This window comes from Protopterus annectens, chromosome 7.part0 (assembly GCF_019279795.1).
Source record: "Protopterus annectens isolate FY-2018-M chromosome 7.part0, PAN1.0, whole genome shotgun sequence".
Classification (NCBI taxonomy): domain Eukaryota; kingdom Metazoa; phylum Chordata; order Ceratodontiformes; family Protopteridae; genus Protopterus; species Protopterus annectens.
In genome coordinates this window covers 871,158,339-871,184,360 of record NC_056739.1, presented here as the reverse complement: position 1 = coordinate 871,184,360, position 26,022 = coordinate 871,158,339, and the positions used below count along the sequence as shown (strand labels likewise).

Sequence of the window (26,022 nt, the reverse complement as noted above, 5' to 3'; positions counted from 1 at the left end):
GTTTAGATCTCTAGATCAGGTGACTTTTGTCTTGTTTGACTTGCAGATGTGTAGCAGCTCCATCAGGGCTGGATTATTGAGTACCTTGTAGGTCAGGCATAGGTCACCCCTTAATAGTTTGTAGGAGTAAACGTATAGGGCTTTTAATTAATCTAGGTCACCCCTTAATAGTTTGTAGGAGTAAAGGTATAGAGCTTTTAGTCTATCCCCACTGGACATATGGTTTACACTCTGTATTTACTTTGGGAGGAACCTCTGACGTTGCTCTGACTGCTCTAAGTGTCTAGTCAAGTATATGCCAAATGGTGCATTGTACTTAGTTACTGGTCAATGAGGCAGAGTACAGAGGGACTATAACTTCCTGGGATCGGGATGCCATACCTTTGCTTATAAGTTGTGCCATATATAAGGACTTCCTCACCACTGTGGACACATGGTGGTCAAAGTTCAGGCTACTATCTATCTAACTGTGTACCTAGATCTCTCATGTTATGTTTACACTCATCTTGCCATGTCTCTCAAATGTCCAGATTTGTGGAGAATATCCTGTTTTTTGTCTTATATGTTTGGTCTGTTCCTCATAAAATATTTGTTTTTTGAACAAATCACTGAGGACTGAAGTCACTAAATAATGGCATTATTTTTAGTTTCTGACTTTATATCTTTCAGAAAACAGAAGTGAATATACATACTGTTATTCTATCTGCTTTCTAAGTTTATGAGAAAAAGTAAGAGACACTTTATCGGTATGGACAGCAGGCAGAAACAAATCTGTTGTTTATTCTACCACTGTCTTTTGCTGGTCAGTACTGGCAGATTTGACCAACTAGCTTGATCTCTTCCTTAACAAGTTAAGCAGTGGGAGCTTAACATTTGTTAAGATCGGGTCTTGTGCTATAGTGGCGCTTAACTGATTTGTCTTTTTCCAAATATCTGAGTGTAATCACCATGCTCCATGCACTATATTGTTATTATGTACATTAGAAGGACAATAAAAGTTGGTGATGGTTAGCTTTTTCTGATTATGGTGCTTGGCTTGGCTCACCTTTTTTGCATCAACATGCAGGTGCCTTTCATGTGGCGCATGTCAGTGAGTGTGCATATGTGTGTGTGTTTATGTGTCCTCTGGTGGCTTAGTGTCTCATCTAGGAGCAGTTGCTACATTATGCCTTTACTTGTTAGGATAGGGTCAATCTCCCCATGGAAATGAAATAGAGAAAGCTGATACTATAAAAGATTGATATTATATGTTTTTTCTGTGTGTTCACATGCTTGCATTTAGGTCGATTGATATAACTGCCAAGCTTACATCCCACTGGCCTTCAAGAAACTTTATTATCATAACATCATGTTGATTTATATTTATTTACTTATTTTTACTATATTTAAGCTATTTACAGTTACTGAAGGAATGTAACATTGTCTAATCCCAGGAAGACAGTTGACATATGCATGATGGGACATTCAGGGTACTCATCCTTCTGTAGCAGCTTGGGGATCGGGTAACACATTCTCTAATATGTTCAGGATAGTGAATTGTGACTGAACTATAATGACAGGTACTGCCATTTTAGGCAATAATGATCATGCAGTGCACATTACTATCACTGTGGAGTTGGCTTTTAATACCTGTAACTGTGTCAAGCACTCAATTATTGCTTCACTTCTTTACTGCAGTCAACAATTAAAATGACATTTAACCATTTATCAGTTATTTTTCTTCAAAATCAGCAGTATGTGTCTTACTTACCAATTGATTCCAGTGACATGCTTTGACCATTTTTAGTTGGAAATGGCAAAGGTGTAGGAAAACCTTTAAGATGCAGAAACTTCATAATTTCTTGTAGGACTTCAAACATATCAGCATTTTTCTGACTTTCAGCAGAATTTATTATTTTTACCACATACTCAGTAGTCATTGCCTGTGATGTTTCATTTTTCTGCACTCTAATATAAAAGTTTTGATCACAGTAACTTGGAAGTTCTCTGATCTCAATAACATGCAAGTCGTAAATTTTTTCAATCAGCTGGATGACTTGGCCACTTTTAAGATCTGGCTTTAAAATTGTATCATCCTCATCAAAATCCATTGAATTTGAGTGACGGTGAAGAGCTGAGCAGTTACAGCAGGATAAAAACCTAAGGAAAGTGAGTGATATATATATTAAATAAGTTATCTCATGCCAAAAATGTATGAATACACTAGTACTTACATCTGTGAAGCATTAGCATTTAAGAACTGCACAAAAACAGAAGGGCACTGACAAGCAAACATTCTGCCACAGAATGTGATTGATCAGCTCGGTGGAAATTTTACAAAAACAGAACTTATCCATGGGATTGTTCCAGTTATGCAGTCTGATAATGTGCACATCCTTGAACTTAGGTGCCAGATATATATACTTACGAATGAATGAATGATTGAATAAATAAATAAATAAATAATTCTGAGACAGATATATTAAGTCAAATGTTTATTAAAACAATTTTTTTTAACATACACAAGTGTGCGTCCAGTCATTATAAAAGTATACAGTTCCTGAATAAAGAACTACAGTGATAGGTTCAAAGGTATTTACCAGGATAAAGATCACAAGGGTCTTTTAAGCCTAGCCATGCATCCCAAATCTCTGGCAAGTTCTTGACAAATGTAAGCAGGGGCTTTGGAGATTAAACATTTACAAGCAGGGACCTGAGAGATGAACCATTTACAGGCTGCATGCATCCATTAGGGATGTAGGTGCCAAACAAGTCATGGATTTCCTGTTCCCCATCTAATTGTCCAAGTTACTCTTAAATTGTGTTAGAGAGGAACTCTGCTTCACATTGATGGGAAGCCTGTTTCAGAAAAGGGGTAGTCTCTGGGATACATACGTGTCTGTCCAGCAAGTCCTATTTACATCACAGGCAAGGTTTAATTCTTTAGAACTGGTAATTCTGGTGCTGTTTGTTTTGCAGATATGAAGGAAATTCATCAGGGTGGGGTCTGACAGTGTGTTGTAGGCCAGGCATAGATCGCCCCTCAGCAGCCTGTCGGGAGACAGAATACAGGGGAAGGGACTTGAGGAGGTCTGCACAGGACATGTTGCTTACACCCTGTATTCTTTTAGTTGTTCCATTTGTTGGATATACCTGGTTAGGTACATGCCAAAGGGGGCACTGTACTGAATGACAGGTCTGATGAATGAGCAATGACTTCCTTAGATTCTATACCTTTCTTTATAAGTTTCACAAAATATAATGGTTTCCTCACTGTTGTAGGCATGTGATGGTCAAAGACTAGAGTATTGTCTATGTGTCCCCCCAAATCCCTAACCAGTGGGTCAGCTCAGAGTGTGTTGTCAATATGATAGTTACCAGGGGTGGATGACTTCCCAAAGGATACTGTTATGCATTTATTGGCATTTAGTTTTCGTCCATGGCTCTGACACAAGTTACCTGTCTGTGTCAGTCCTTCCCGAAGAGCATTTGTGCTGGTGGGGAGTCTATAACTGCCCCTAATTTGCAATCATATGTAAATTTAGTCAACTGGACACAACTTGACATTAGCCTTGACTTCAGAAAAGTAAATGTCAAGAAACAGCAGTCCCAGGATTGATATCTGAGGGAATCATGCTTGTGACTGGCCACTTTATAGAAGTGGACTCCCCAGTTCTAACTTCCTAGGTCCTGTCTTTGAGCCAGCTGGCTAACCACCGGGTGACATAAGGGTTAATACCCAACTTCTTGAGTTTGTCAACAATGCCCAAGTGGGGTATTGTGTCAAATGCCTTGGCCAAGTCAAAGTAGGCAGTGTGAACCATTTTGCCCTCATCCACTGCTTTGGTGACCTTCTCAAGGAAGTCCACCAGGTTGAGTAGACATGACCTGCCCTTGACGAAATCAAGTTGGGTTGGGTCCAGTGTCTGGAGATTCCCTGTGTCATTATTGATCATTTCCATGATAATTCTTTCCATGACTTTGCAATATGAGACTAATGAGACTTATGGATCTGTAGTTTTCAGGGTCTGTAGATGGCCCATCTCTGTGCAGAGGGATGACTGTTGCTGTTCTCCATTTGTGAGGCACAAAGCCTCTTTGGCGGCTACAATTCCAGGGGGGGCAGATAGGTCATGTTTCATGCTATTTAGAAGACATCCTGGGATGCTGTCTGGGCTCACTGATGTAGTGTTTTTGGCCTTAGAGACAGTATTAAGGACCTGTTCCCTAGTGATAGTGGGGGAGTGATATTTGAAGTGTTGGGGGTTGGCATAATGATTAAGGTGTCTATCTCACATTCAAAGGGTACAAAGTTTCATTCTCACTAAGGGGAAATTGGCTAGGCTAAAATGGTCCACAAGGGCAAATAGCCTAGTAATTACTTACTTACATATATTTCCTGAGGGAAGGTTGAGAGGGAGAGAGGGGTAAAGTCTGAGCTAAATTTGTCGATCAGTAGGTTTTTCTAAATCTTCTGGTTCAGTATAGGTGGCTTCATTAACAATAAGCTCTACACACACTTGTGTATTACCTTTGAGGTTACAGACATAACTAAAGAATGCTTAGTGGTTGTCCGTGACAATGGAGGCCAAACTTACATAAAATTTGGCTTTGGTAGTCTTTATTTCTCCTATGAGCCATTTGTTTTGTTTGATGAGAGTGATTTTATCCTGCTGGGTGCTTCACATCCACATTTTTGCAATGATTTTCTTCCTTCTGTTATACAGCCTATTGATGTGATTTCGGTAAGGTGGATTGTTTCTTGAGTTGGTTTTGTACTTCCTGGTGGGTACAGCTGCCTCTATGCAGCTAGTAACATGCTTGCAAAAGGTTTCTGTGAACAGTTCCACATAGGCAGCAGTGTTCTCAGGGTTTATGGGGGCTTGAAATTTTAACATCACTTAACTCACTGCTTAATAATTGGTAGTTCCTGAATATTCTTGGGTTAGTTTAGGTTTCAGGTTTTATTTTTACTTCAAAGACCCTTTTGTGGTTTGAACTTACCAGAGAAGACATTGCACTAGGAGGTGTGCAGCACTCTCCCATATTACTAAGGTCCATTTCTAGTATGTTTGCACCCCTGGTTGGTGTATTGACAATGTGGTCCATGGAGTATGTATTTACAAAATGCAGGAATCCCTGTCCCTGTACGTTTGGTGTTGAGTATTATTCCTACTTAATAGTCATAACTAAAAGCTTTTTTCACATAGTCCACTATTTAAGATCTATTTGTTCTTTGTTATTTTATGCTGGTGAATAAACAGTGCAGTATAATACTTTTTAGTTGTAATAATAAACAGTTTGAATTAAAAGTACCATAGTGATGTTGTACATCTGTATATTTAATTAGTTTGCTTAACAGATGGACTAGCATCGATTAGCTGAACCATTCTCATTTACTGGTTGCAGTGCTAACCAAGTTTCTAATTGTTTTGTCTCTGAGCTTCTTTATCTAATGCAGAAGTTACAAAAAATTATCAGAAGAAAAAACTTCAATTTCCTGAAACAATGCATTGATAAAATACTTTTAAGACTTATATGTGTCGATGTATTTCTTATATAGGGGCATTGCTGGTGCAAAAATGTATGTGGAAATGATCAGATTAATGAAAGAAGGACAGTACTGTTGTTCAAGAACTGTAGAAACAGTCAATAGCTTCTCATCTGTAGCTTCATATAACAGGAATTAAAATTCTGTACTGTTAGTTGTTTTCTGTATTCAAGGGTAAAGGTTTGAATCCTTCTGTCTTCATTTGTCTGCTGTGTGACTTTGAGCAAGTCATTTACCCAGATAATTCTCATGGGTTGCAACTGAAAAGGGACACTTGTGTCTAGTGGGCTTACCCAGTTAACAACTGTATAAATAAATAAATAAATAAAGGAGCATTATGTGTGTTTCATCAGGCAGTAAATGAGCATGTCTTAAAGATGGCCAAATATGGACCAGCAAAAAAGACAGCCAGGAGATCGGAAATGAAATTAAGTTTAACCGTTTTGTTTTGTATCATTCGTGTATGCATTTTGTAAAGCTTGATCTTGTAAGAATTGCATGAAAGCTCAGTTTACGTTTATATTATTCATAATAAAGAAATAAGACTGATTGGTCAATTTTTAACTTTTAGCAATTGTGGCTTTGTAAAAAATATAAAAAAGGCTACAGATTTTAGTGCTTAAGTATGGTGAATAAAGGACCTGATTACTTGTTTAAATCCAAAGATAGCATATTTTATTGATTGCTTTATCATACTAAGTCATGTAATTAATACATTATTTAATTTCCATTCATTGGCTCTGTTTTGCCTGTTTTTTACCACAGTGGTCTGTTGTAAAGGTGTTGACTGAGCAACACATTTCAATTGTTCATTGATTCATGATGCACTGCGGTTAGGTATTTTACGAACTGAGGTCTTCACTAGTTCATTAACTAATGATCAAATAACCAAGGAATGGAGAACAGCAAGGGTAGAAGCCTTGTATAAGGGAAAATAGGAAAATGTCAGAAAACGGTGGGCCAGATTCCAAAGGAGTTGCTGTCAGTGTAAGTCTGCCCTGATTCTGAAAATCTTGCTCTTAGTGTAAGTGACTTACTTTGGTGTAAGGCCTATCTATAGGCTTAAAACCAAGGGGACATATTCCAAAAGGCCTGCTCTCAGATCAACTCTTTTTTTTTTAAATTGGGGCCTACAAGTCTGCTAAATTTAACCACCATAGTGAAAAGTCATATAGAGGGTGGCTGCGGTGGTGCAGCAGTTAGCATTGCCCCCTCACAGCAAGAGGTTCTCTGGTTCGATCCTCGGCTGGGGAACCTTCTGTGCGGAGTCCGCATGTCCTACCTGTAGTCATGTGGGTTTCCTCCGGGTGCTCCGGCTTCCTCCCACATCCCAAAGACATGCTGTAGGTGGATTGGATACTCTAAATTGGCCCTAGGGGTGTGTGTGTGTGTGTGTGTGTGTGTGTGTGTGTGTGTGTGTGTATGCCTTCCGTGGAAGGTTGGGCACCGGGCTGGCAACTCAACACCGTAAAACTCCACTGCCAATCATGAGTGGACGGGTGATCTGCTGTAGCGACCCCTAACCGGGAAAAAGCAGAAAAACGAAGAAGTGAGAAGTCATATAGAAAATTGAAGAAAGAGAACAGTTACTCTTAAAAGACAATAATCTTCCAGAAATTGATCATACTGGGTTTACAACAAAAGTAAGAAGCCAGATTTGCTGCTTCTTTATGACTGCATTACTGGATGATTTGATAGGGCTGTCACAGTTGATACAATTTGCTGGGTTGCAGCTTATATATTTTGCACAATTCATGCTGTTGTTAGTACAAGTGAAGTCATTAGAGGCATGCTTAATATTAAAAAATGGATTAAGGCATGAACGAAGCATAGACAAACGTTATTTATTTATTTATTTATTTATTAATTATCGTTTGTTGACTGGGTTAACAACACTAGGGCAGTGGCTTCTTTTTAAGAAAAACCCAAGATGGTATTCATGCTGACTAGGGCAAATTTGTCCAGGGGAAATTCAGATATTCTTTTCAATAAGTGCCATGGGATCTTTTACATCTGTCTGAGCTATAATCGACTCAGGAAGATCTCATCAAAGGAAAGTATGCTCAGGACTGCAGCATCCCCTTCTGCATGACTGCAGAATCAGTAATGGAAAATGAGAGCAAGTACTTCAGCCTTCTGATCTTTCAACATCAAAGGCTAGTGTGCTATCTGTTTTGCTATGCCACTAGACAACTGGGCATTCTGGTGGAGCGATGTTGTTAGAAATAAGAGAGGTGATTAGTTGTGTGCTACGGGGTTCTTTCTTTGGTCTATTGCTTTCAGCACATATGTTTCAGACATATCTGAGGACACAATAAATAGAATTAACCTTTTTGCAAATGAAAAAATAGTAATTAATGTAGGAACTGGGAAATAAAGTCCAAACATGACTTGTACAATTTAAATAAATAAATGGGCAGAAAAAAGAGAAAAATCTCAGGATGCAAAAAACTCCCTCACCAGTCTCAGTAAGAAGCTGAGATCCCTCAAAATCCTCAAAAGCTAGTTATGAAAATAAAATTGCCAAAGATTCCAAAGACAACCACAAGGCATTCCATAGTTATGTCAAGAATCTAAATGGCAATGCTCAGATCTGCTCTGAGCTTCAACAGAATGGCATTAAATATACTGATCCCAAGTATATTGCCAATATCCTGGTATATCGATTTAGTGCCAACTTCACCCCCCTCTCACCCCCTAAAGGGCCCATCTCAATAACAAAAGATTGCCAAATTCCGGTAATCATGGCCACACAGGTTCAAACCGCACTCTCCAAAGCTAAGAATACAGCATCCATGGGACCAGATGACATCCCAGGCTATGTACTACATGAACTACAAAATGAACTGGAACCTCACCTAAGTGTCATGTTTAAGCATAGCCTCACCTTAGGCTTCATGCCCACTGAGTGGCACACAGCTACAGTTATTCCACTCAACAAGGGGGATCCACCTTGGATCCCAGGAACTACTGTCCCATCACTCTGATGAGCCTGATCTGCAAGGGCATGGAACGCATTATCATGGAACTTATAAACAAAGACATTGGCAACCTTCAAACACTGGACCCCACCCAGTTTGGGTTTCTGAAGGGCCGATCTTGTCTCCTGAACCTGATTGACTTCTTTGAATCAGTCTCCAGAGCTGTGGAAGAGGGTAAACACAGCCTATCTAGACCTCGCCAAGGCCTTTGACACCATCCGCCACTCTGGAATCATAGATAAAGTTACTAAGCTGGGCATAAATCCCTACGTCACTCGATGGGTTGCCAACTGGTTTACTGACAGAACCTAGACTGTAAAGGTAGCAGACTCCAAATCCAGCTCCAGACAAGTGACAAGTGGAGTACCTCATGGTTCAGTCCTGGGACCACTCTTGTTTGGCATCTACTTCTCTGAAGTACAGGCCAACACTAAGGGACTCTGGCTAACAAAGCTCGCAGATGACTGCAAACTGGGAGCCATTACTGAATCCCCAAATGATGTGGATATTCTACAAAAGGGCCTTACAGAAACAGATGCCTGGTGCCAGAGCCATGGGCTCAAGCTTAATGCCAAGAAATGTATTGTTATCCCCTTTGGAAAAAAACATGTACCCATGAATTACCACATAGGTGGCAGTACACTAAACATCGAAAGTGTGATGAGAAACTTAGGAACACAGGTGGACAGTGGTCTCACTTTCGATAACCACATCATCACAACAGTCAGGAAATCCTTCTATGTGGCACACCTCATCACTAAGGGCTTTTCATCCAGAAAAAAGGAGGTTATTGTCCCACTGTACTCATCCCTCATTAGACCCATTATAGAGTATAATGCCCCATTTAGTATGTACCTCACAAGACATCTGCAACAGCTGGAAAGGCCACAGAAATACCTCACTAAAAGAATCACAGGCCTAAAGCAGATGCCATATGCTGACCGTCTAAAAACACTCCAGCTATACTCTGTGACATATCGTCTACTCAGAGGCGATCTCTGCTTAACATACAAGGCCATGTCAAACCTTGAGCTGTTGGACATGCTCCACTTAAAGAAATCCCAATCCCTCAGAGCCACATGCTCCTGGGATCTAAACCTTGTCATCACAATGAACAAAACATGCTGGAGGGATAGGTTCCTGACCCAGAGACTCCCCATACTCTGGAATAGACTGCCCATACATGTCAAGCAGAGCGCCTCCTTGGCCCTCTTCAAAAGGAACCTTGATGATTGGATGGGAAATAGGAAATTCACCCTGGGGATCATGTCAGTCGCCCTGCTAGATAGGGGTCCAGAGAAGTAAATATTGTGGGAAGAAATATCCAGGGAATTGTTATGGCTAGGCTTGTATAGGCCCTAGGGCCGATAGCCTAGTATCAACCTATGAACCTATGAAATATTATATTTGATGTTTAACAGAAACAAACATAAACTCTTAAATCAGGACCCCAGTGCGCTATATCATGAGGAATGGAATTACTCAAGCAATAAAAAGGTCTTAAACTAATTACTACACATCATCTAATCCGTAAAGAGCAAAGCAAGGCAACTGCACCAGAAGCAAATAAAAATTAGGTTGTATGTTGGATGAGAGTGACCAAATACTGAAAAAGAGAATTATAAAAATAAGGTGTACAAAACTGTGATGTAGCACTTTTCAAATCCTTGTGATTTACAAAAAGGTGGTATCATTCATCACTGTCAGTATATCTCAAAACTGACAGCTGACGAAGCTGGCAGTACATATTACATTATTGTTACAGTGTCCAGTGCAAACAATGAACTTGTTTTCTTCCTCTTCTGGTAAGCACATCCCTGCAAGAAATATAACTACATCAAAGAATAAGTGCAGTCACATCATATGATACTCTCCATAGAAATAGATGACTGAACCGTTCCTTTGCACACATGATATTTCCTGTGGACAGTTCACTGCCTAATCTTCTTTCCAGAAGCAGTAATATCATACATCCCAAGGAAGGTGACTTGTTACTGCAGACATAATGTACGTAAGATTAGAGTGGCCCCTCTGGGTGTCTGTTATTAACATCACTGGACAACCAGATACTTTTCTTCTTTTTTCTTTAACATGAGACACAAATGTTATAAACCCCCCCACCCAAAGGAAGATGGATCTTCATCTGTATCTTCAGAAGATAGGTGCAGCGGTTAGTGTTGCCGCCTCACAGCAAGAGGTTATCCGGTTCGATTCTCGGCTGGGGTGCCTTCTGTGCGTAGTCTGCATGTCCTCCCTGTGGTCACGTGGGTTTCCTCTGGGTGCTCCGGTTTCCTCCCACATCCCAGAGACATGCAGTAGGTGGATTGGATACTCAAAATTGGCCCTAGGTGTGAGTGTGTGCCTTCTGTAGAAGGTTTGGGTGCCGGGCTGGCAATTCAACACCATAAAAAACTCCACTGCCAATCATGAGCGGACAGATGATCCACTGTGGCAACCCCGAAAGAAGAAGATGATTCTCTAACATGCCCACGGCTGCACTGTTATATAAAATAGTTGCCTCTGTCAGAATATTATACTGTCATAGTGTGTGACACCATGTTACCCTAATATATTCCAGCACTAGGTATAGATCAAGGTATATAGTGCAAAACTCTACAGCCATCACACTGGGTTTGGTAACAGACTCAGGCCATTGGTAGGGCTGGTCAGAGGGGATAGGATGTAGCAGCCAATGACCAGCTTTTCTATCCTGGACAGAAGGCTTGGAGATATCGGATGCATGTATGACCTCTGGTGGGGAGCAAGAAGTCTAACAGGTTAGCATTTCACATCATTGCACTAGTTGTTCCCACAGTTAGGGACACATTTACCAGCTGCCTTGAAAATAATGGTTCCTGGCTCAGATCACTTCCTTCTCGAGACAAGAAGTTTGACACCAATGATGTTGACTTTCAAGGAGGCAGAAGGCCTGCCTGAGGAGGGTTGCAGCTGAGGGCAGTAAACAGTAAGAAGTCATTGAGAGATCTGGAATGGGCGTGCAAAGATAGGGAAATACAAAATCTACAGCCATCATACTTCGTCTGCCCGCAAACAGGACCTGCATCAGGCTAAAGGCTAATCCACCATACTTTAATGGGGGCCAGCACAATGCATGTCATCAGGCACTCAAGTCAGCCACCCCACTCTGCAATTAGACCCATTTCTTGGCAAGACCTAGTCTGTTATACCAAGCATGGAGCTAGCATTGCTGAGGATCACTATCTAGCAAATTCTGTCTCCAGTACAGCACCAGAATTAATCATGCCAAACATGCAGGCTTTGAGGTGATAAATGTGACAAATGAGAGAGGAAATTCAGTGTAAAGATAGAGACAGTTCATTCATATATGGGTATGATAAGAAAGTCAAGTAACTGTACTATAATGTTTTATAGTCTCAGTCTTAATAGTGTTTGTTTGAAAACAACACCAAGCTCTGAATCCAAAAGACAGATGGATGTTCCAGCAAACATTGCCTGGACAACTGCCCCAACAAAATTACTTCTCTTCTTTAACATATAATTCAGTTCATAATGTTTAGCAAAAGTATGAACTGCCCAGCCATGTTTTGCCGTACAACTATGAACAGAGGTGACTTCTCTGAAAAATAAAAAAAAAAGAAATAGAAGAAGCCAGTACTTCTCTTCAAGAATAGGCCCTGATGGCTTGCAAATAGGTCTACCCACAGTGTAATAACAACATTATACAGAACCAATCATCCCGTAGGAAGTTTTTTTGCTTTCTTTTACACAAATAAAGCAAGAGCTGTTCTTGGTTTTTGAAAAATCTGATCATAACACTATATGTAAAAATGCATCTTGTGGTGAGTTCTATGAGGTATTGCTCTCCAACATCTTGTATGTGAGGAAAGATGGAAGGAAATTTGATCTCCTGGCTTAAGACAATGTCTTAAATGAACATAAATGAGGAACTTTACTAAGGGTTAAAACACAAAATTCAAGTCACATTTTGGAAACCACAGTTTTCCAGATGAAGAACTCACATGAGAAGTACCTTCACTTAAGATATGGAGACTAATGAGGGATCCCAGAGGTACATGCTGATAAGGCTGACCAATGTGTCTTAAAAGATAAGTAATAAAAGCCCTTAGTAAATGCATTGCACAAGATAATTTATGACCTGTGGAAAATGTACCTTGAACACTGCTCTTATATAAAATATTCTGTTTCCCCAAAGCCATATCAGAGCATTCTGGGTACTAGTTCAGAGCTTGAGCAACTGTGCATTTTCCAAAGATGCAAATAAATCTCTATCCAGCAGTCAAATCAATAGATAAAAGGCTTGAAACTGTAGCTGAGTCTGCCTGCCCAGATTAGCTAATGAGCTATGCTTTCTGCAACACTGTCATTGACTGGAAAACAAACCACATGAAGAGGAAGATAAACTGTGTCTTGCTAATTCTCATACTTCAGTGACTAACCTGTAAAGGCTGGAAGACATCATGGTTGTTTGCTTGTGTATGTAGTAGAGTTTTTGGGAAGTAGTTCTTCCCATGACCACTGGAAATTACTAGATGACTTGATAGACTAGGTGGAGAAGAATGATATGTGTGGAGCTGGGTTGTTGTTTTTGATATTACTGAGGCATTTGATATGGTGCAGTAGTGGTTTGCGAATAGATGATCAGCAAGGCAATTTAAGAGATTGGAGTTCATTAATGAAGTCAAAACACTACAGGTTAGATCAAGATTAAAGTTGTCTGTTAATGGAATAGTTGAAAAGAAGGTACTAATAGGGAGGAGAATAATACAGGTTTTCTCTGTATCCCCTTACTTGTTTTTGTTGTTGATGGGAGTTGCGGCTAGAAGGGTGAGGAAGGATGCCTGACGGATGCCAAAATTCATTTAACTTATTTGCAAATGATTATATGCTGATATATACAGAGGTAAGGGAATCTTGTTCCAGGCACCTTGCACACTTTTGATCAATTTAGGGAAAAGGCAATTTACAGCATCAAAGCGAGATATCTGCTGCTTCAGAATGCTCCAGATATTTGTTGCGTAAGGTGAGGTTGACAGTATTACCTAATGTACAGAAGTAATTGAGAGTCTGAAGGCTCTATGAGCCAGGTAGATAGAGAAAAGTATGTAATTGATCAGCAGGGTGGAGATGTCTAGTATGATGGTTCTCTCATCTGTATTAATTTGGTGATGTACCAGTGAGGGTAAATGGAGGGTTAAGTAGAAAAGCTCAAGAGTGATAGGTTCTCTTGGAGAGCGAGGAAGTAAAGTAAGTGGACATAAAGAGGTGGCAGTTTTAGGCAGGGTGCTTTTGAAAAGCAATGAAAATTGTAGACCATTTTAAATGAGAGCATAGCACAGCTAGAAATAAAAACAAAAATGTAATTTGAGAAAATAAAATGATGAAAGGAAACAAAGTGAGGTTGATTATTAGATTACTGTTGCAGTAATGCTGACAAATGGGACGTATCCTTCCAAGGATACTGTACATCTAGCACTTATGTCAGTGTTTAGGAGCTCCTTCCACACGTGCCATATGTCCTACTTTAGTCTTCAGCATGAGACCTGCATGATGGTAATTTAGGGATGTATGAGCATAAAAATCCTCAGAACCTTTGTGTCACTGGTGTGGAAAGCAAGACTTTTTGTTTAGCTTGGCTTGTCAGCCATATGAAACAATCCAGTTACCTTCATGAGGGAAAGCTGTGTAGCCCATTGAGGAACTTTCCTCTCTTGTAATATTTCTTTCTTTAATCGAAAATTTGTTCAGTTCATCTAAGAGATGCAAGTGCCTCTGTTGTAGGTAGATTCCACAGGATAGAGACACTCAGTGCTCTTTTTGCCAAGGACCCAAACATAATGCCAGGGTATGTTCTGTTTGTAATGTTTTTGTCCTAAAAACACTGAAAATTTATACATGTTCTTCAAAAATTCACTTACAGAGCAAATGACTGAAGTCTGCAGCATGAGCCACTATGTCTTCAGAAGGTCCTAGATGTCCCTTCCTTGCCAAAAAAAAGGAAGGAAAATGTTGCCATGTCAGGGGATAGAGATGGATGCTCTGCTGAGGCTGTTGATAAGTTCACAGAATGTCCAACCTCTGGGCCTCCTCTCTCTGTTGTGACATTTTTGGAGGATGATACAAAACATATCCCATCTGACCAGTTAGATAACCACTAAGATCTTGAAAGGGGAGCAGATGTTGTTCCCCAAATACTAGAATAAGATGATGTCTTTGGTTCTTTGAAGGAAGTACATCCTGGGTTGGGGCCTTTTCATAGAATTTCTATGGAAGTCTGAAAGAAAAACAAAAGTAAACAAAAATCTTTTTCATTCCACTAAACCTGTTGCTAAAGACCCTCAACAGAAATGGCAGGATTTTTCTCAGGACTTTTTAAAGCCGTTATGACCTTAAAGCCCCTCATTATTTTTTTTTACTTCCACACCATCTAATCCTTAGAAGAGAAAAAGGGATAGTTCCTGTAAGGAAAATTCTTCCTGAGCCAGATTATGAGCTCTTGGACTATTCTTCTCACCTGAACTCCCCTTCAGGATATGAACCTGAACCAATTTGCCTGAACACAATAAAGGAGATGATGATGCAACATTTTAATTGTTAGGGAAAGCAGCTCTTTGAATATGCATGCCTGAAGGGGTGGGGGTGGGGGTTGGGAGAGGATTAACACTGTACTTCCATCTAACAATCCTAGTGACATACTATATGGAATAGTTATCCTTCTCCTAGAAAAAATGTTAAATGGCTTTCTTTGTCTGAACAGAAAGTGCAAATAATTATCTTAAAAAAATTGTTACAATTATACATTTTGCAGTTAAATTCTGCTACACATTAGTACTCTGAAGAACCTTTTCTTTGAGTATTATATCTGAACCCAAATTCATGATCAGCATGATAGACTCGAACCTAGTTAAAGACCGAACAAGAAAGTCATCCTCTATGTCATTTGTAAGTAACTGTAACTATGCTCTGTCTAGGAGGACTGAACTTGATATGAGCTCATTAATTTTGCCAGTTATTATATATAATACATTTCAACCTGCACTGCATACTAAGAACTAATGGGCTACCAGACAACTTTTCTAGCCCTTGTTTCATTCCACCTCAATTTCAAATGTTATTACCTGTCATTAAAACACCGCACTATAATCATAGTATAGTAGTATGAAAAAACAATCTTGTCTCCTTATTTACATAAAACTTTAAATTTGATTCACAGATAAGCAAAGTATTTGCATAACATAAAATTTTACATTCAGTTCACAGATAAGCAAAGCATTTATGTAACATAAAACTTTAAATTCAATTCATGGATAAGCAAAGCATTTATATAACATAAAACTTTAAATTTGATTCACAGAAAACCAAAGCATTTACATAACATACAACTTTAAATTCAATTCACAAATAAACCAAACCAAAGCATTTCTGTGCCTTTTCCTTGCAAACAGAATTTAGTTGAAAAGAACTTACCATTTGACGATACAAGCTGTCAGTGTCTATGCATTGTTTTTAGAAGCAATTCATTCTCTGGGAAAAAGTACAGCTTTGATGGTCCATTCCTTCAGGTTTGCAAGCTCTAAGCTAAGCACTACAGGGAGCAACAATTTTTGTACATTCAGTCCTGTAATAATAAAAAAAATAAATAAATTATTGTATAGATACAGTGTGAAATAAACTTCCATATTTGTGATGGCAGATTCATAATGTTTTAACTAAAATACTACAAAAGCCCCCTGTGGTTCTTAAAGTAATGAATTGTCTGAGTAACGCAGTTAGTTGTACTCAGGCTAGAAGTCACCAGCAATTTTTTTTTTTTTAGGGTGGAGTGGGTTTACTATGTCAGATTTATAGCACATAGTAGATCAATGTTCAGAGCTATGTAAGCTATCATTACTCAGCATTGCAAATATTTAGACAATTTCAGTGTTTAAGCTGGCAGTCATAACCCCCAAATACTCATATGTGACTTTGTGTTATAAATGCCCAAATAGTTTGTTTTTCAGTTGCTAAACTTTGTAAATAAAACTGGAGTTCAGTCTGCAGTCATACAAGGTCACATGACTGGTTATATTCTGGGAAGCCATACAGTAGCATGTGTTTGATTAAGTGTCAGTTTGCACTATATTTAAAAGCAGGGCATAGCAAGTCCATTTACCAGAGGTCAGCACTACCTGGACAGAAATAAGTATGCTATACGTCTGTATTGATTTGCTGTGTGTTACCTAACATAGGAGTTATGAAAGAAAGGAAAGATTAAGGGTAAAGATACTGTAAAAGGAAACATGTTTTTCTATTCTCATAAACAAGAGAATTTTGCTTTAATTAATAGGTTTACTGCAGGTCTGAAAACCTTGTGAAAAAAATGTAACAAAATACATGGAGATGGTTATTTTTCTTAAAATGTTCATTTTCAATAACTTGTAAATAAATTAGCAATTAAAATATATAAGATGGGTGTATATCTTTTAATCAGTTTTAATTTTTTTACACAAAGTGAAGAAAAACAGTGTGATGTGATATCACAAAATGACTAGATGACACAAAAGTCATTTTGCGAGGTGAAAGATTAAAGAAAAAAAGAGGTCCCGGGGAGACAAGGGCTTGACTGATTCTCTTCCCTCTTTAATCACTGCCCATGCTCGCCACGCTGCTGGAAATATTACATAACCGTTTGACTCAGTCAGACATTTGTTGCCCCACTTTCTTTCTGTAATATTTGTATGAATGTGTTTTCTACACTTTGACAAGATGTATCAGAAGTTCTTGTTAAAAAAAAAGCCTTAAGAAGAAAACATACATGACACTGTAGGGGAAACAATATCAAGTACTATAGTTTTTGTGTAGATTAAATAACAGAATTGAATGTGGATAAACTAAATGTTAAAAGCAATAGTACTGGCAATATAGAATTTCTATGTGCTTATAGGATGTTGACACCTGCACCATTAGTGAAACTTAGTTTAAAGATCCAAAATGTGTATCACAGATTCCAGTACCTGCCTCTTTTCATTGATAAGGATCCAGTGAGATATTGGTAGTGTGTCAATATTTGTAAAAGAAGACCTAAAAGAAAGAAGCCAAAAATACTAAATCAAAACCATACATTGTACCTAATATAATTAATACCAATAGGAAGGACTATAACATCTCAGGAATCTCTATCATGCACTATATATCTATAGCTATAGCTATATCTATCTATATATCTATATATCTATATCTATATCTATATATATATATATATATATATATATATATATATATATATATATATATATATATATTCACTTTAGAAGCTCGAAATCCTGAAATATTGAATTTCAGAATCTTGAGCTCATAAAGTGGAAAGTCTAAAACTTCGAACACCCAGAAGCACGAAATTCAAAATCGCGACCTCTATATATACACACACACACCACACACATACACACACCTTCCTCCCCACAAACAAACAAACACACAACCCAATCCTATGTACACCCCTCCCACTTAAATATACTAACTCCAAGGTCGCATTACATACACAAACACACAAAACACCACGCAAGCTACATCCCCCTTGCACACACATACACCACAGTAAAAAAACACACTAACACACATTACAGCCCCTACCCAAAACCCATAAACACTTACCTGAATCCATGAACACAGCACAACACCAGAACTGCTAATTCAACAACTCCGAAATCTGTGATTTTGAATTTTGCGCTTCTGGGTGTTTGCTGTTTTAGCCTTTCCACTTTATGGGCTCGAGATTCTGAAACTCGATATTTCAGGATTTCAAGCTTATACAGTATTTCCACATATATATATATATATATATATATATATATATATATATATATATATTACACATACACACACACACATATATATGAGGAGACAGGGAAGAGTGTACAGACCCAGGGTAACCTACCACGGGCTACATGAGCTGAAGATAGTGGAGCGCTATAGCATGGACAGGGACCTCCTACAGCAAACTGTTGAGCTGTGCCGGCCATGCCTCACACACAGAACTAACAGAGGGGAACCCATCCCATTGGATACCAAGGTATGTGTAGGCCTAAGAATACTAGCCACAGGCACCTTCCAAAGGCCAACTGGGAATATGATGGGGATTTCACAGGCATCAGCATCCAGGGTATTCCACGTGTCAGCACATGTCGGTGAGCACGTATATTTCCCCATCACCTGTGAGGCGTTGGCCAGCAATATGCATCTCTTCCACCAAATAGCAGAAGACCCTGAGGTAGTGGGTGCAGTAGACTGCACACACATACATATTAAAGCACTACCAGGTGAGCGGGGTAGGGTCTACAGCAACTGCAAGGGCTTCCCCTCCATCAACTGCCAGGTTGTGTGCGATGCCCAGGGCATAATAATGAATGTGTGCTGGCTGCCCTGGAAGCTACCACGATTCCCACATATGGCATCTGATGCAGCTGTACCAGATATTTGCCAATGGGAACATCCCACATGGTCACCTAGTGGTGGATGCTGGATACGCACTGGAGCCATGGCTGATGACACCCATCAGAAATGCACACACACCCGAAAAAGAACTCCAATATGAGGCACACACACAAACACAAATCATAACAGAGCATGTGTTTGGGATGCTCAAGTCATGGTTCCGGTGCCTGGACACATCTGGTGGAGCCTTGTAATACTCACCAACTACATGTAGCCAAATTGTCCTTTTTTGTGCCATGCTACACAATATGATCCTGCAGAAACAGCTGCAGCAGGAACAGCATGAGGCAGGGCCACACAGCCCCCCACCAGTGCCAAGGCCTGCACAGGCACAGAGTAACTCAGAGGAGGAACAACCTGAACCTGCCCCAGTAGGCAGAAGGAGGCATGCGCAGTATGCCCTGGCCTTGGCAATGCATAGCACATACACTGACACAGAAGGGACCCAAGGAATGAAACCTCTCTCTGACTCACACATACAGTAAAAGGGATGCCAAACATGACACTACCTGTGCTCAACCATGTATAGGGAGTGTACTATGTTCATCCGACAGAGGCAGCCTGCAGCACCACCCTCAATACTGGGACACCCACAAGGTAAGTGGCTCACACATGCCAGTCGGGAAGGCACATACCCAACAACAGTCGCAGCCAGCAGGATAGGTGTAGACAAACACAAACAAATGCTGTACTATGGCCTCTGAATGAGCCCTATGGGTAACCCATCCTCCAGGCCTACACAAACAGACTACAGCAGGCCAGGCAGTTGGATGTAAGTTGTGAAGTCTAGGAAGTCAAAAACTAATATGTAGGTAGTGAAAGCTAAGATCTGTAGTACACTGGTATGCCTCTAGCCAGCACAACAGGTAAGTACACAGACTGAAATGGTGTACCCGACATACCAGTACAGTCCTAGCAAATGAGTAAACATGTCAGGTGTCCCCCACCATCCTACTTACACTTATAGTAACAGTCAGCTGTACCCCCCCAGTGTAGAAATGTAGAAACACTCAGGTGCCCCCCGCGCTATGCAGAAATGTAGTAACAGTCATGCCAAATGACCAATGTATACCCTGCAGACACAGCATGCTACCTGTCGGTGTACAACACAAAGGTCAGCACCACAGTACAAACTACCTGGACATGATCCACACATGCAATATAGATGGCCATATTGGGCATGCTCACACACTTAGACGAATGAAGGCAATGTCAGTCAACAACATACTGAAAGGTCATACTGGGCATGCTCACACACAAATATATGAAGGCCGTGTCTGCAAACACCAGTGGACTAGACATATCTGGCAGTTGCAGTTCTTATTGCAGACAGATGTCAGTATGCACCACTCCTGTCTTGCACACACAGTGGATGGGAATACACACATATGTAAAGACAAGTCACTATAATAAGCCAAAGGTAGATGAACATAGATGTGTGGAAGAGGGTGACTGTGACAAGGAGCCATTTGGGCCTGTCCCACCCAGCACACAGCCAAAGGGCCCCATGAGGTGCAGGTGTCACTCACTGCAGATACTAGCCACCAGTATCTGTCACCATGACAGACTATATGGTGCACGTGCCAGCTGTGCAACATGACTGTACAAGGAAGTAGTCACCTAGTAGCTGTATACATGTACCTGTGGCATATGACCCCGTGTGTCCCTGCATGTGGCATGACAACCCCTACATGAATGGGTTATGGCCCATGCACACACCACCCTTCCCATAGCAGTATCATGACAAGCTTGCTGAGTTCATCCAATGTGAAATACACCTCTGGGAGAGCTGTAACTCAGTAATCCCCATGCCATGTCCCATAACTGTTTACTGCTGTAGTGATGAACTAGTTAGGTAGTAGTTCTAACCCCAGACTTGGCAACTGTGTGACTGTGTGTTTGTGTGCGTAGCTCTCTGTCTCTGACTGTGTAGAGAGGAATGCTTTTTAGGCTACTAACACTCTGTACAATTCATATACTCACCTTTGGCAAAACTGCTGATATCACTCACCTAGCAATACACTTCTGGGAATATCATAGCCCAGTAATCTCTGTAGCACGTTGTGTAACTGCGTACTGCTGTAGTGTGATAAAATAGTTAGGTAGGTGTTCTAACCCCAGACTTGGCAACTGTGTGTGTGTGTGTGTGTGTGTGTGTCTGACTGAGTAGACAGCAAGGTTTTTAGGCCACTCACACTCAGTACAATTCATATACTCAACTTTGGCAAGGCTGCTAATGTCACTCACCTCGAAATACAACTCTAGGAAAGTAATAGCCTAGAAATCCCTGTAGCGCGTCCTCTAGATGCGTGCAGCTGCTGTGTGATAAAGTAGTTAGGTAGGTGTTCTAACCCCAGACTTGGCAACTGTGTGTGTGTGTGTGTGTGTGTGTGTGTGTGTGTGTGTGTGAATCTGTGTGCGTGTGTCTGACTGAGTAGAGAGCAATGCTTTTTAGGCCACTCACACTCCGTACAATTCATATACTCAACTTTGGCAAGGCTGCTGATGTCACTCACCTGAAAATACAACTCTGGGAAAGTAATAGCCTAGCAATCCCTGTAGCGCGTCCTGTAGCTGCGTGCTGCTGTCGTGTGATAAAGTAGTTAGGTAGGTGTTCTAACCCCAGACTTGGTGACTGTGTGTGTGTGTGTGTGTGTGTGTGTGTGTGTGTGTGTGTGTGTGTGTGTGTCTGACTGAGTAGAAAGCAATGCTTTTTAGGCTACTCATATACTCAACTTTGGCAAGGCTACTGATGTCACTTACCTAGAAATACACCTCTGGTAAAGTCATAACCCAGTAATCTCCATAGTGTGTCCTGTAACTGTGTACTGCTGTAGTGTGATAAAGTGGTTAGGTAGATGTTCCAACTCCAAACTTGGCAAGTGTGTGTGTGTGTGTGTGTGTGTGTGTGTGTGTGTGTGTGTGTGTGTGTGTGTGTGTGTGTGAATCTGTGTGTGTGTGTGTGTGTGTGTGTGTGCGTGCAAATCTGTGTGTGTGTGTGCCTCTGTCTGTCTTAGACTGAGTAGAGAACAATGCTTTTTAGGGTACTCACACTCCTTAGAATTGATATACTCAACTCTGGCAAGGCTGCTGATATCACCCACCTAGAGATACACCTCTGGGAAGGCTGTAGCTCAGTAATCTCTGTAGCGTATCCTGTAACTGAGTACAGCTGTAATATGATCTAGAACCGTGGTAGGGTACCATATCCACCCATGGCAGTTCTGGATGTTTTGTGTGTGTTCCAATGTCTGTGTACAGAGGAATGCAATATAGGCTACAAGCCATACCCATACATGTGACATAAAGGCCAGCCACTTGTTTAGCTGTGGGGGGATGCCTATTCATACAAGACGTATAGTGTGTGAGGCCTCTCAACCCCATTAATGGTGCATGTGGACATATGTGTATTTGTTAATCTGCCATTGCTATCTACAAATGTATGGCCATATATACCTATACAGAGTTATACATCTGCTAATATATATATATATATATATATATATATATATATAAAAAAACTATGTCCATATGTACCTGCATAGATATCTATCTGCGTACACATATGTAACGTGCTGTGTATATGTAGACATATAGGTGTAGACACATATATGTGTCGATTTAGGCATATGCATGTATATATGTACATATATATTGATATATATATGTATATAGTTTTAGAAATTAATATATATATATATATATATATATATATATATATATATATATATATTTATATATATATATATATCTGGATATGTATGTGTGTGTATATATATATATATATATATATATATATATATATATATATATAGATATATATCTGGATATGTTCTTTTATATATATATATATATATATATATATATATATATATATATATATATATATATATCTGGATATATATATATATATATATATCTATATATATATCTGGATATATATATATATATCTATATATATATCTGGATATATATATATATATATATATATATATATATATATATATATATATATATATATATATATATATATCTGGATATGTTGTATCTGTTTAGATATTAATATAGGTACACATACATACATCTAGATGTTAGTATACATTCTCTGTAATGTTGCATAACTGGAGTGGATGATATGTTTCTACAAACATCAACTCTCTTTGTATCTGTCATGGCTTAGTGGTAAATCACTCTGTTTATGGTGTGTAGGGTCCTTGGTTTGAGCCTTGCAAGAGCTGTTTATTTTGTTGCTGGGCAGAACACGGCCCAATGGATATACAGTGATTAAGGCACTTTAAAACAGTTGTAAGCAGGTTTTTGCAGGTTTGCCCAGTGCTAAGCAATGCCTACACAGGTTAAGCAATTCAGCAGCTAATTGAGTATAAGAAACTGTAACCAGACTTTAGCACTGCTTACCTCCGCGCAAACCTGCATGCAACTGCTTTAAAGTGCCTTAATCACTCTGTATCCATCAACCCTTGTTCTGCCTAACAACAAAATAAACAACCTCCTCTAGGCTCAAACCCAGGACCATGCACACCATAGCCCAAGTTATGAGGTATGTGTAAGTCTGTTAATTATCAACAGTGTGCGTATAGTGCATATGTATCTTGACCTGTGTAGAAACTGTGGTAGATGTCATTGTTCTTGGTTCTGTTCTATCTGATGTTACATGCTGCTCTACTGTATGTCACCCTATCAACTTACATGTTTGTAGGGGCAAACACACACATGCCCCAAACCACAGACAGCCATTGGACCACACTGTGTAGTGGCCCAGTATATGTAGGGTTGTTGTGTGAGTGGCTCATATGAGGATGGTGTACATCAGATAGTCCATATACTGTGATAGCATACTAGCTTACCATATGTGGCTGTGTTCACATTGGTTGTGGTTATGCACTCACACAAGTGTCTATTACTCTGTAATGCGACATGCCTGTAGACCCTGCTATCTATGCAGGTACATGTGTATTCCCACATAGGAGATGTAGCCCAGTATTGAGTCAGTCTGCCTGCAGCCTGCACTGTGCTTTCTTACATGCCTAGCAGCTTACTGTACTTATCCAGTGAGATGTCATGTCCAGATCATTGCCAGATGTACTGCTGCCTGGCCACCATGACAGTCATGTATGTCAGACAAAGCAATGGGATGATGTTCAGATGTATGTCAGTAACTAGTGGATAGTATGTGGCCCATGGCACCTCTGTACCAGCAGTTATGTGTCAGGACAGACAGGGGTGTATGAATGCATAACCTATGGGGGCAAATGTATACCAGTATGCACATGTTATACCCATCTACATGGCTGGTAACATCCACATTAACAGGCCTGGTCCACATGTGTTGCATGAATGGGTTCTGTGTATACTCCTGGACTGACCCAAGTGTGTCAGACTGTCCACATATATTGGCCATATCGCAGCTGTAGTCCACAGGGACGTTACTGTGCTAGGAGTGGTACTGTCCTATGATGACCATAGGATGTCTGTAAGTAGCCAACGGCACAGATGTTAACAGCAGATGTGAACTCCCACACACACCATTTCTGTGAAGACAATCCCTATTACAGTAGTAATTGTATACAAATATACTGAGAGGTTGGGACTATTGGGGCTGAGGTAGGGCTTCACTCCATGTGCAGGACATATGGTGAACATATATGTATAAATAAGTATACATATATCCATATAGATATGTACACATATACATATCTTGCTTACTGTATGACAACAGTTTTACACATATGTGCCTGTGTTCCAGCCTCTGTCCTCCACCTACATACCAGGCTTTGCACATATGACATGCTGTTAGGGGTTGTTATGTGGTGGGCTGTGTGTATGTCATGCTGTCATTCCTGCCATCACTCCACTGCTGTTGTGTCCCCTACACATACTGGGGGGTTGGGGCCATATATGGGTGGGTTTCACCTACACAATAAATGTGTGCCCTAATGCACTCCAGAGGCCAGTGTATGTTACAGTGGTATATGGCCCAGTATTAGTGTGTAGGGGGGTGCACCACGACTACCCTAGGCTGTCACAACATTTGTGTGAATCTGGGATAGGCTGCCTTAAGGTATCTGGATGTACTTAACCATACAATCCACCTTGGTTAAATGCAGGCCTACTGCCTCCTGCCATACAGGATGTTCTGTTTGTCAGTGTGATTGTGATGGTGCCAGGCATGCCTTGTTATGTAACAGATACATCCCATTGTGACAACTGGGGTCTGTCCCCCTAGGGATTGTGTACAGAGTGTAGATAGAGGCTGTTGACCTATACATCTGCATTACATACTGGTGATAGTTTGGTATGCTGTGGCCCAGTCTGTCATTACTAAAGTACTACTTGGAGGCCTCGGCCTGGACAGCAACATATGTCAACCTTTCCAGACTACTGTCTTAGTACAAGTGCTTCACAGTTGCATTACACTGCTCATACGGACGTCAGTGTCTAAACAGCTATATGACATGGCATATACAAATGTCATAGTACACAAATAAAGCTTTCACATTCATTTATGCACACCTGTGTATGGTGTTATACCCTTTGATAGCTCTGTGGGTATATGTTGCAGGCTATGAATGTCATTTGTATGGGTGGCTCATACAGTTTCCAATTGGTAAGGTGGTGACTGTAGGAATACTGGCTGCTCCATATTGTGTGCACGTACTACATATGTATATTACTGTACAAATCTCTGTGTGTGTATGTGCAGTTACATATATATGTATATGTATCTTCTTCTTTCGGCTGCTCCCGTTAGGGGTCGCCACAGCAGATCAACTGTTTCCATTTCCGCTTGTCCTCTGCATCTTGCTCTGTCACACCAACCACCTGCATGTCCTCTCTCACCACATCCATAAACCTTATCTTAGGCCTTCCTCTTTTCCTGTTACCTGGCAGCTTCATCCTTAGCATCTTTTTCCCAATATACTTTGCATCCCTCCTCAGCACATGTCCAAACCAACGTAATCTTGCCTCTCTGACTTTGTCTCCAAACCTTCCAACCTGGGCTGACCCTCTAATATACTT

At 40.2% G+C, this 26,022-nt stretch overlaps 1 protein-coding gene across 1 annotated transcript in view; it reads right to left on the bottom strand.

Annotated features, from left to right (window-relative positions):
• The window catches only part of LOC122806753 (hydroxylysine kinase-like), a 272,613-nt gene extending 256,110 nt beyond the window's left edge, over positions 1–16,503 (bottom strand). Inside the window, exons 1-2 of the mRNA XM_044077443.1 lie at positions 15,979–16,503; positions 1,751–2,139 (exon numbers count right to left, since the gene is read on the bottom strand). Coding sequence (XP_043933378.1) covers positions 1,751–2,090 — 340 coding nt within the window. The 5' untranslated portion in view covers positions 2,091–2,139; positions 15,979–16,503. The remainder of the gene's footprint in view (positions 1–1,750; positions 2,140–15,978) is intronic.
• Positions 16,504–26,022: the final 9,519 nt, after the last annotated feature.